This window comes from Sminthopsis crassicaudata, chromosome 2, assembly GCF_048593235.1.
Source record: "Sminthopsis crassicaudata isolate SCR6 chromosome 2, ASM4859323v1, whole genome shotgun sequence".
NCBI lineage: Eukaryota > Metazoa > Chordata > Mammalia > Dasyuromorphia > Dasyuridae > Sminthopsis > Sminthopsis crassicaudata.
Window position 1 is genome coordinate 22811248 of NC_133618.1, and position 13324 is coordinate 22824571.

A 13324-nucleotide genomic window follows, 5' to 3' on the forward strand; every position below is an offset into this window, starting at 1 on the left:
TTTTTTTTTTAACTAAACTAAGCAAATAAACTAACATTAATTTGTTTTTACTTAGAAATGGCTTTGCTTGGGGAAAAAAAAGTCACCAATTCCTCCATCTCCCTCTAAGGAACCATTTCCACATTAGTTCACTGTTCCAGTCTAATGATCATCATGGACAATTGGCAGTAGAGATGTAGTCTTCAACCACTCAACCACCCGCCTAGCTTGCTGTCTGCCAGTGGTGGGGCTAAGCCAGGAGAGGATTGGGACCAAGCTTAATGGGAAGCCAATGGGTGGGTGTCTGTAGATGTGCCAGTGTTTCTCCAACAGAAGAGGTGTCTGTACAACTGTTGGAGATTCAGGCCAAGCAATGTGGATCTCATTTACCAAGGCTGATTTTAATTTTACAGAAATGATAAGGCTGGTACTTCCAGATTCCCACCCCAAGTGCTGGCCATGGGATTATGAGACCATGGGGAGATGAGGCAAACAAACATTTCAGCCTGATCAATTCCTTCCCGTGCTACAGTTCTGTGCAGAAACTGGCCTCTATGTGATAGATGTTCCCATTTGGAAGGGAGCTGAGCAGATAAGCCTTTCTTAATGTTAGATGGTCTGAGTAAGAAATTGTTCTAGAGTTAGGTTATAAAAAAAGAGTCTCCAAAATCCCCCCAAAAGAATTTGTAATAATTCAGGCATAAATTAGAAAAGTTGGCTGGATTGGCAGTCAGAGGATAGTCTCTGCCCCCTAATGATAACTGTGTCAATGCGGGGAAATATATTTATACTTTCTGTTCCTTGGTTCTATAAACACAATAAAAACAAGTACTATAATATCCAGTTAAAAATGCTAATGAATATATTTTAGTATTTTTAAAGTTTGAAAAGTATTTTATATCTCATCTCACTTGATCCTTCCAACAACCTAGGGAGATAAGTTTTATTATTATCTTCATTTTTATTTTTGAGGAAATTGAGGCAAATAAAGGTTAAGTCACCTTCTGATGGACATAGATAATCAGTTCTTGTCAGGATTTAAACTCAAGGATTCAGCTCTCTAGTCCTAGTGTCTTATCCTCAAACTACCTAGCTGCCTGGATACCTATTTCTTCACTGGTACAAACTAAAGATTGGAATAGTCAACTTCTAAAGTCCACTCCAGCTCTAAAACCTCTTATCCTATAGTCAAAAAAGACACCTTTACTCAACCTCTGTATGGAGGACATCTCCATTTCTCATAGCATTAGCCTCAGGCAATGTAGGCCCTATAAAACACTCAGAAATTCTGCTTACCTCTGCTCTCTCTCTGGAAGACCACAAATATTCATGAGAAAACTAAGGATCAGAGAATCACACAATTCACAGAATCATAGATTTAAAACTATTAGAAAGCTTAGAGGTCATAGAGGATAGCTTGCTATTTTATAGGCTCTGAGAAGTTAAAGCAGGATTACTCAGGATTGCCCAGGATTTCATAGCTAGTAAGTATCTGAGGCCAGATTCAAACTACGATTATCCCGACTCTGCTTCCAGCCTCTATTCCTTCAGACATCTATCTCCCTCAAACAAAGAACTCAGAAAAGCATTAATATATAATTCAGAAAGTTTCTGTTAGGCATTTACTACATGTAAGGCACTGCTGGGTTTCCCCAAACAAACTGAAATCGCACTACTTGATTCAAATGGCAATAAACTAAGTTCTCCAAATATGAATGGAAAGCTTTTGGTCATCTCTGATTTTCTTCAATATCCAAGTTGTCTTTTCTACAGTGTCTGTTAAGTACCTTCTACTTTAGAATCTAGAGTATGACAATTATATTACAAATCGTATCATCTCAGTATTTTTGTACTTCTGAATATCTCAGTAAAGAGGCTTGTCTGCCCATTTCTAGAGCTCTTTCTCCAAATGGGATCATCTTTCCTAGATAGAAGTGGTTAAGAGAAGTATAGAATAATATACTATAGAAGTATATAAAATACTAATTTTAAATATAGAAGTATAGAGTAATAGAATAAGAATAGAAGTATAGAATAAAAATAGAATAAGAATAGAAAGAAGTATAGAATAAAAATAGAATAAGGTTAAGAGAAGTATAGAATAGCAGGGGCCTTAAAGATTACTTTGTCCAATCTTCACATTATATAGATGAGCAAACTGAAACCAAGCAAGGGTTGATGATCTGCCCTATATCACACAGATATTAAGTGGTAGTTCTAGTCATTAACTCTGATATTCTGCCATCTTGTTTGTTCTCTTTCCATCATACTGTGTTGCCTCAAGTTGTTAATTGTCTTGGGAATAGTTTCTAATATGAATTCCAAAGATAAACAAAACTACATTTTAAGTAATCAGTCTGAATCAGTAATGTAAGCTCATTCTCTCCTTTAAGATAGATAGCCAGATAGACAGATGAGGCCATTTATTAAGAACCTACTGTGTTCCAAGCATTGTACTACATGATGAAGATAATAGTCAAAGTAAAGGGAAATGGCCTCTGACTTCAAGGAGATTAAATTCTAATGGAAAAATAATATATAAGTGACAGAAGTCATTAAAAATACAGAAGGTCAGTAATCCTTTGAAACCTACAATCAATTGTAGTAGTAGTAATAGTAGAAAGAGGAGGAAGAAGAGGAATAAAAGTAGTAGTGGTACAAGTAGCGGTAGTAGTAGTAGTAGTAATAGTAGTGGTATTGGTAGTAGTAGTAGTAACAGCAACAGCAATTGGAGGAAGAAGAGGAAGAGAAGAAGAAGATTAAGGAGGAAGAACAGCAACAGCTATAAAAAAGTAATAGGAGAAATACTACTAATAATAGTAGAAGGAGCAGGAAGAAGAGCAACTGATTTTATTTTTTTAAACATTTATTATTTTTAAAACATTTTAAGATTTGCAAAGAATTTTCCATAGATCATCTCATTTGGTTTTCATTTAAAAAAATAAAAGGAAATCAGGTATTGTCCTCATGCAAAAGATGATAAAATTGAGTTTTAGAGCCATTAAGTGACTTGCCTGTGATCATACAGCTAGAATCTGAGGCAGAATTTGAACTCAGCTCTTTCTCATTCTCAGGTCAACACCCTATTTGCTACACCATATTCCTTGTCATGAGATTCCTTAACTTTCCTTGAGAATCTGCCCAAGCGTTCCAGAATATCCAACAGGAAGTTTTATCTTGTGTCGGCTCGCAATCTTTCCTGGCCTTTTGGAAGGGCATTATAATCCTGCTTCTCAAAATGACAAAATATTTGGTGAATCCAGGGAACTTCTTAAGACTGCTATCACTCGCACCTCTCTTATTTTCATTCCAGACGCTCTTCATGACCTTAATATATTTATCACCTTTCCCAAAATGACTCATTGGTTGTAATTACCTGAGACAGATAAGAAGTCATCCACTGATGTGATATCATCCACAGCCTCCGTCAGGACTCGAACTTGCTTCTCCCACTGATCTTTGAAGACATCCATATTATCTTGAGCGACTTTGCTCTGAGGTCTGGCAGCTAGGGTAAGGGCAGCATTGATGACCTATATTTTTCCAGAAAATTATGTTTCAGATGATCAGGAATGATTTTTAATAGGATGAACAATTGATAAAAGAGCAATAATAGGATCTGTGATGTTACTGATATAGGAAATACTCATGAGAAAACTCTCTCTTCCAATGCAGGTCCATCATCTTCCCTGCAAATTATAGTCACAGAGAGTTGAGATATTTAGTGACTTGGTCAGGATCATATAACCAATATTTCAGATATGAGACTTTAATGGAGACATTCTTGTCTCAAAGACAAGCTCTTTATTCAGTATACCAAACTGATTTTCCAGAGCAATGTCCATATAAAAGCAATGATTCCCTTTCATTGCCACTTGAAATGAGCTCATACAGAACCACAACTTGGGGCAAGCAAAGGGAGTAGACATCTTGGACATCATATGCAGAAGGGGTAGCATTTATATATTAGATTGATTTTATTTTTATTATATTTATTATTATTTTTAAATATTGAAATGTAGAAAACCCCACATTTCATGTCATATAAATATTTATTTTGAGATCCCATCATTGTGTCACAGATATTGCAGTGAAGACTCAAAGGCTATCAGTAAGTATTAACTCAATTGGGGAAAATAAGGTTTAATTTTCAAATCATGCCTAAGGTGTACAGGGGTTTCATCATGCTTTTTATAGGAACAGACAACGGGCAATATAAAGAACATGAGAATCAATAAAGTTAGAATAGAAATGTTATGGTTTTCTAAATGGGGTTTCTCACTGAGATGATCTAAGACTTCAAGTATTCTCTGTAGAATACCTACTATGATCATTGTACTGTAAAAGAATCATAGAAAAGCCATGGAAATCTAACTCATTTCCCCTGCCTTCAGGAGATTATTAATTTCATCACCAATGGGGCATTATGAACTTTGGCTTTATAGACAGAAGTCTGGGATTCCAATCCCATCTTGGAAATTTACTACCTATAGAACACTGAATAAGTCAGAGAACCACTGAGAGCCTCAGATTCCACATCTGTAAAATGAAGAGATTTTACTCGATGGCCTCTGGGAGTTCTTCCAACCTTAGATTTAGGATTTTATGATGTTTAGTCCTTGAATGGCCATGGAAAAGTCACTTTTACTCCTGGGACTCATTTTACTCATGTGTAAAATGAGGGAATTGGACAACATGGTCTCTGAGGTACTCTTTAGTTCCATATATATGATTTTCTAATCCCAGTTAATGAATGAGAAAGTGTCAGTGATTGATGGAGGCAGTAAGGAGAATATTACTTTCAGAGAGATCTCAATGGTTTGGGCTAGCTAGCAAATCCTTCACACTGGACTATTCAAAAGAGCCAAGGTTTTTATAGATAAGGAAGAAAGGGAAAGATCAGTGAATGTCACAGGCAAAGGCATGAAAGATTGAGCAAATCAAAAGTGGGATAGGGGAGGTTTGGAAGACTCAAGGAAAATCTGATCTGAAGAGGGAAAAATGAAGAGTGTATGTGTTTAATTGAGTTGTAAAAAGAACTGGATTTAGAAAGGCACATTGGCGCCATGCTATGAAAGGAATACTATAGCACAAAGGATTCTGGGTCAAAGGAAATGAGATTTACCTGTGGACACAGACTATCAATCTGGGTTGCTGCCATCCGGACTAATTTCACACCTTCCTCATTGTTGGAAATGGAGCAGGCCAAGTTAGCAACCTGGATTTCAGAGAAATGGAAAGGAAATTAGATTAGAGATAAAGAAGAAATTGAGAATATTGGAAACTGAATATCTTTTCAAAAATATCCATCACATCTCAAGAGCTTACTATGTGCTAACTATATTATGCAGTGGGAATAAAAAGAAAGGTTAAACAAATGAACAAATAAATCAAACAATAACTCTTCCTTGCCCTCATAGAACTTGCATGCTAGTAAAGGATACAACACACAGATAAAAAGTTTGTATAAGGTATAAGCAAAGTTCATGGAAGAGAAACTGAGAAAACTTGTGGGTTTAAAGAATCCCAGTGAGTGAGTGATAAAACATATGACCATACAATTCTCAGATGACAAATTTAAATCTATCTATATTCATATAAAATGCTCTAAATCACTATTGATTAGACAAATATAAATTAGAACAACTGTAAGGTATCACCTCACACCTCTCAGATGGTCTAAGATGACAGGAAAAGATGATAAATGTTGGAGTAAATGTGGGAAAATTGGGACATTAATGCATTATTGGTGGAGTTGTAAAAATGATGCAACCATTCCGGAAAGCAATCTGGTACTATGGCTAAAGGGCTATAAAACTGAGCATACTCTTTGAGCCTGGATCTGTATCCCATGGAAATCATAAAGGTTAATAAAATAATTTACAGAAATATAAAACTTTTAATTTGACATCAAATTATTTTGATGGTTTGCTCACAATGACTTAATCCCAAAAAGTACTTCTATGTAACTATCACCATCATAATTTTATTATATGTCATATTAACATTATAAATATCACTTATAACATTATTATGATACAAATAACAATAATAATGATTTTTCACATTTCTAAAATATATTAAAGTTTACAAAATATTTTCCTCAAAACAATGGGTAGATAATTGACCAGAGTACACAATTGGAATTGGAAAGGAACTTTGAGGTCATGAAATCTATTCTCATTTTCAAGATGAGGAATTGAGTCGCAAAGTGATTTGTGCAAAGCTAATTATTTCCAAGTTACAGAAGAAGAGAGGGAAGGTAAGGAAAGTTAAGGTCACACTATTAGGGAAAGCCAAAGCTAGGTCTTGATTCTAGCTCTTCTGATTTTCAAGATTGACATTTTTTTCAATTGAATATTGGTATGATTTTCTCCAAATCTGACTTCTGTTTATCCCTATAAAAATTTTTATATGAAATATGCCAGTTTGAAAACCCCTTAGAGAAATTTTTAAATATTATGTAGGCTGTTCACTTTCTACAAAGACAGCCCCAGCAGTTAGAAATTAGTCACAGAATAATTTAAACCCCACCCCCATCCCCAACTCCAACCATATTCCTAGTCTCCTTCTCACAGTGTTCATCTGTCTCATCTTGCAGCTCACATTTCTAACTTTGCCAGGATACATCTGCTCTTCACCAGAAACATTTGGATTCACAGTTATTCCCAAAGTGGCTTACATGTAACATGAGATCCAGCCACAGCTCTTTGGGAGTCAGGAGAAATTTCCCAGCAAGCTTCCAGGCTCCACTTTAGAACAATGTACCATTTCTCATTTTAATTTCATAGTGAAACAAATGAATTAGTCTGCATACAATAGGCCCTTGATAAATGTGCCAAACTGATTGTGCCTTAAGTGCCTCATCTGTCAAAGGAACCAATAGGACTAAAAGATCTCTGAGATCCTTACAAGTCTAACACTAAGAATATCTCCACAATTTTGTAATAATTGTAAAAAAAACTGTACTTAAATTAACATGTATTGGACTACCTACCAGCTAGAGGAGGGAATGGAGGGAAGGAGGGGAAAATTTGGAATAAATTAACATCCTCTCAACAAGGTGCTATTCTGCATGATGTTTGTATTTCTTCGATATCAAAAGCCTTAATGTCCCTAGGAAACAATATTAGAGGTATTCTGGAATAAAAGGTTTTGCAAGGGTCAATATTGGAAAAATTACCCATACATATGCTTTGTAAATAAAAAGCTTTAATAAAAAATGACAGACAATGAACAAAGAACCAAACAAACTCTATGGCATAAACCAAATGGCTTTGTTTTCTTGCATTCATATAGCACTTGCTTTTGTTCTAGATGTCCTTCACAACTGGAATGCACTCTCTCTATATCTTTGCCTCTTAGAATCTCTCACACTATCTCCTATACAAGGCTGATTCTTCCCCTGTTTCAGCTGTTTTTGACCCTCACCATTATCTTTAATTCATTTTGCATATATTCTAGAGAAATTGGAATATTTACACATGCTTTTGCCTGATATACCATTCGCATAAAATATATCTTCCTCTCATATCATGAGGAAGCCAGGGTGATTAATATTCATCCTGAAATTGGTTAGTTCACAATATTATGTCAAGGTGAAGAGGAAATTGGATTCTTGGAAGAGTCAAGGAGATGGACTTAACCTTATTGTTTTTATTGCTTTTTTAAGAGGCTGATGATGATAACATTATTGTTTCTTTCAACTCATTGTCCATCCTTCTCTTGAATAAGAGATGAAATAGAATATGCTTTGTGGAAGTTTTCAGACAAATAATCATTAAAATATATTATAAAATTTGCCTGGGTTATCTTCTCTATGGGTTTTGGCTCAGTGTGTCCATTTATATTCTCTCTCTATCTCAGTTTCTATGTCTCTCTGTCTCTTTCTGTCTCTGTCTCTGGATTTTTCTCTCTTTTCCTTCCCTCTGTTTCTGTTTCTCTCTGTCTCTGTCTCTTTATGTTTCTCTCTGTGTCTCTCTGTATCCCTGTCTCTCTGTCTCTTTCTCTCTCTGTCTGCCTCTCTATGTATGTCTCTCTATTTGTCTCTGTCTCTCTGTGTCTCTGTCTCTCTGTCTCTTTCTCTCTCTGTCTGTCTGCCTCTCTATGTATGTCTCTCTGTTTCTGTCTCTGTCTCTCTCTGGATCTCTCTATCTCTCTTTCTCCCTGTCTCTCTCTTTCTTTCTTTATCTCTTCTGAATTTTAGAGGCTTTTTCACTAAAGCCAATGTGGAAGGATCATGGGATTTAGGCTGGGAAAAAACTGGGACTGATTTCTGGTTTAGTGGTTCAGCCATTTGCTAGCTATGAGAATAATCTTAATTGTAGGTTATCCTGTTAAGCAAGGTATTAGTAATCACCTAATTCAATTTTCTTTTTTGCAAATGAGGGAATTGAAGAAAAGAAAGAGGAAATGTTTTAGCCAAAACATACAAATAGTACCTATCGGATATTCAATTCAAATTCAGGTCTTATCTTTCTAAATTCAAGGTTCCTTTTCATTTATCACATCTTCTAACCTCCTTTCTTTTATAAGTGGGGTTTTTGACATTGTTTGTATGTCACAGACCTCTATGGAAATCTGATGAAACCTATTGATCCCTTTTTCAGAATATTTTTAGATAAAATCCAATTGAAAGACATGCCAAATTTCAATTGGGGATTAATATATAGATTTTTTTTCCTCCATATTCACAGATCAAGAACTCCTACTTTATTAGATCATGGATTTTGAGCTGAAAAGGACCTTAGAGGATCTCAGGGCTAACCTGATCATTTTAAAGATGAGAAAACTCAGATACAGACAGCTTAAGTGATTTGTTCCATGTTATCCAGATAGTAAAATTCAGAGGTAGAATGTGAATCCATTTCTTTGTTTCAAGTTCAATGCTCTGTCCTTATTCTGACTTTCTTAGCCTCAGAATTCATTATTGAATAGCTATGGTCAACATAAAAAGGGGCATATTAATTAAGCCACTCAGCATTCCTATGACTTCCCATTCTGGAACACCTCTTGTGGGCCACCAACTACATGCAGTAAATGCTTTCCATTTAAATATAACCTTTACGAGGGCAGAGTTTGCTGTAATACAATCATGGGTTTATTTCTGACATCGCCAACCTACTAGTGCTTCCCCCCAAACAAAATACATAGTCCTCATTTTTTGAATGAAATTATTTCCCCTCTTAAGGAATTTAAGCTTCCCATGAACAGAAATGTTTTTCATCTTTGTCTTTGGATCACCAGCACATTCTAGGAGCTTAATCAGTTCTAAATGATGATTTGCTGAATGGCCTCCTAAACAAAGACTTCATTGGAAATAATATATTCAAGTCAAAACAAATTTATTGGTAGCCTACTATGTGGAGGGTATTGCACTAGGAACCTGGAATATAGAAGAAGAAAGCAAAACAAGATAGGTGAATAGCACTATGGTAAGTAGGAAAGCCCTTTTGGAGGAAGTGGAATTGAGCTGAGTCTTAAACAGTTACTAATTTCAAGTGGCAGAAATGAAGAGAACCACAGATTCAGAGCAAGAAGGGCTAGCAGAAGCTGTCCAATCCAATCCACTCTTTTTACAGATGACTAGAACATGAGGCTCAGGAAGGTTAGTTGCCTTTGGTAGGGTCCAGTCTCAGTCCTTTGCTATGCATGAGGAATAGGAAGCAGACCAATTTGGCAGGAATGTAGAGGTTAAAAACAATTTGTTTCCAAACCCACAAAGCTTTTTACTGTCTCTTCAATTGAAGAACAAAGCCCGGGTGCCTTCTCTTATGGACATCACAGAAGAAAGTGACTTTGCCCTGTTTATGCTGCAGAGCAGCCTGGATTCATTGGAGAAAACAAAACAGGAAAAGAAATGCCTTGAAGGTTGAGCTTTAATTAGACATTAAAAACCAGTTCTAATAAAGCATTTGGGGCATTTAACTAAAAAGTGATATGGGGTGAATCAGAAAAAAAGGCATTTCCTTTCTCCCAAGTGCTTGTAACCAAATTACATTTTTAATGCTCCTGTGTACATTCTATTTCCAATACTGGCATATTTTCCATTCATCCAACCCCAAAACACTGCCCCATTTCATTAATTTTTACAGCTGCAGTAGCATATTGGTGTTTTAAGAAGAACATACTATTAAAATAAAACAGATTCACCATTCGGGGGTCCATAAAGCAGTTGTTTTTCATGTTTGCATTTTCATCGTCGTATATTTTAACGGATATTTCTTATAAAATGAGCTTATTTACTATTAACTGAGGGTTTTTGAAATTTACTGTTGCTCAAACACTGAAATAGCAGGAATCAAGAAAAAGGTGCGTGTGTCAGATAAAGCAATGGCTATGGCCGACGTCCAGCTATACCTAACGGCCCTTGGTGATGAGAGACTACAGGGGCAAGACAGAGGAATGGACAGAAGCACTGGCTTCCACCACTCAGCTCCATTGCTGGCTACTACACAAGGCCTTTTTCAATCTTCCAGCTCAGATAACTCCCAACTAAAAGTTCTATTTACTTTGAATAAATCTTACACAAACATAAATAAGAGGTATAAAGAAAGAACTGTCCTCAAAGCTAGGGGAATCTGAGTTCAAGTCCTGTCTCTGATACATACGTATTATATGCCAGACTTCAAACAAGTCACTGAATCTCTTGGTGATTCAAGCAACTTCTGGTCTATGACCCTAAGCTACAGAGAAATTACTGGCCAGCTTTGATAAAGGGAGGGAAGTGGAACAAGGGTCCTGAAAGTCAGGATGATTCATCTTTCTGAGTTTAATTATTTTCTGAGCCTGTTTCATGATCATCAACAAGAAAATCCTCACTGGTTCATCATGAGATTTGACTTTGGAAAATATAAAGGGTTACTGAGGCCATATTATTCCTATGTTGAATTGGGATTTTTAGTTAGCAATATGGGTTATTTTACTATTTGATACATAATTTCTTCTTGCATAGAATTTATTTTTATAGCTCAACTTCCACAGAGTGGACTTCTTCATATTTTGTCTGACTTTATTTTGTTAGGCCTGAAGAAAAAAGCCTTCTTTGTCTTAGGACCCAGACTTCAGTAAAATGGTTCCTACCCCTCTTATCCATTCAACCATTTTTTGATTCCCTGGCCACTGAAATTCTGTAATTCAATGATCAACACTCCCATATCTTGTATATGTACATAGAACAAGGAGCTTGGATTCAGGAAGCCTCTTTATCCCGAGTTCAAGTCTGGCCTCAGACATTTACTAGCTGTGAGGCCCTATACAAGTCATTGAATTGTGTTTACCTCCATTTCCTCAATAGTAAAATGAATGGAGTTGGAAGGGACAATTCACTCTAGTTTCTTTGCCAAAAAAACACAAATGGGGTGAGAAAAAGTCAGACCATCTGAAATATAACAACTATGTTAAAAACTCAACTTCTCTCCCACCATTCTGGAGAACAATTTGAAACTCTGCTCATAGGGGTTTAAAACCCTGCCTATCCTCTGATCCAATGGTACCACTACTGAGTCTGTATTCCAAAGAAATCATAAAAGAGGGAAAAGGCCCCAGCATGTGCAACACTGTTTGTAGCAGCTCTTTTTGGGTTGGTGAGGAAATGGAAAATGGATGGCTGTTCATCAACTGGGAAATGGTGGAATACGTTATGATATATGAATGTGATGGAATATTATTGTTCTATTGATAAGTGGGCTGATTTGAGAACAGCCCGGAAAGACTTAGATGAACTGACGCTAAGTGAGGTGAACAGAACAAGCAGATCATTATACTCAGTAGCCTGATGATCAGCTTTGATAAACTGAGCTTTTCTCAGCAATGCAGTGATCCAAGACAATTCCAACAGACTTGAGAATGAAAATGTCATCTGCATCCAGAGAGAGAACTATGGAGATGGAATGTGAATCGAAGCATATTATTTTCACCTTTTTTCTATTTCTTTTTTCTTGCTTGTGTTTGTTGCCTTTCATTCTGATTTTTCTTTCACACATGACTAATATAAAAATGTTTAAAATGATTGAACATGTATAACTTATATTAATTGCTTGCTGTTTTGGGCAGAGGAGAGATAATGGAGGGAAGGAGAAAAAATTAGAACTCAAAATCTTACAAAAACAAATTACAAAATGATTTTACATGTAATTAGAAAAATAAAATACTATTGAATTTTTAAAAAATAACTTATGCCCTCATTGTTCTAGCCACGTTTGGCTCCCCACCCTTTCAGCATATGCTTATTTTCATTCTCAAAAACCTTCCTCATTGCAGAACAGCCCCCATGCTCATGTTTCAGAGACATACATGCTATCAGACTATTTGCTTGCCTCTGCTCAAATTAAAGCGATCAGTCTGTCCTGGTGACTTTAATGGAGGCAATCACCAATTCACATCCATGAACAAATTGATGTTCCTGCTTCATTGCTGAATCACTCAGCATAAATCTGTACCCTTCATATATAAAAACTTCAGGGACCTAAAATAATGCAATAAAGCATGACGGGACAGCTTCTCAATACTGGCTCATCGTTAATATGCTGTTGTAGAAGAAGGAAGTCAGAAAGCTCCGCCTGCTGTGAGCTCTTTAACCAACAGAATGGATTTGATGGGCTGTTAATTATGTGGAGGTCCTTTTGTGATTTTTTTTTGTTGTTGTTTAAAAGCTTATTTAGAAGAGTTCAGATGTTGCACACACAACTTCTGATTATGTTTTAGAGTATCCTTCAGGATAGGAGAAGCAGTGAGGCAATTTCCCTGAACTCTCTATATTTCAATTTCTGAGGCTCAAATGAAATTTTTGCAAAGTACCTTAAAGTGCAATGTAAATTTGAGCTATTAGTTTTTAATATATAAATTGTGGTTAGTAAGCATTTTACTATTTGTGAAGCAATGAGCTTGACAATTATAACATAAAATTGTTCAGTTGTTTGCAGTTGTGAGTGGCTTTCCATGTGGTTTTCTTGGCCAAGACACTTGAGTGCTTGGCCATTTCTTTCCCCAACTCATTTTACAAGTGATCAAACTGAGGCAAACAGAGTTAAGTGACTTGTCCAAGCTCTCAAAGATGTGATCTTGGTAGACCTTAGGATAAACTCAGGATCCTCACAAAATGTGGGAGGTTGGATTGGAATTCAAGTTGATACTCTTAGCCACCGAGCTTCTCTCTTGTTATATTATCAAAATAAGTTACAAATATATAAACCAAAATCAAGGCAGTGTCTGTCCTAAAGCAGTGTATATTTAATGGGGGGAATACAAAAATAAGTGCTAGAAAGGGATAGGGGGGTATAGGTGGCAAACCTGACTTTAGAGATAAAAGGAAATGTAAATGTTGTGGAGACCCAGTTGCCAAGGA

At 36.1% G+C, this 13324-nt stretch overlaps 1 protein-coding gene across 1 annotated transcript in view; it reads right to left on the reverse strand.

Moving 5' to 3' along the window:
• CTNNA2 (catenin alpha 2) overlaps positions 1-13324 on the reverse strand; it is a 1514496-nt gene that overhangs the window by 169848 nt on the left and 1331324 nt on the right. Inside the window, 2 exon segments of the mRNA XM_074285480.1 lie at positions 3356-3512; positions 5105-5197. Of these exon segments, the coding sequence (XP_074141581.1) occupies positions 3356-3512; positions 5105-5197 (250 nt within the window).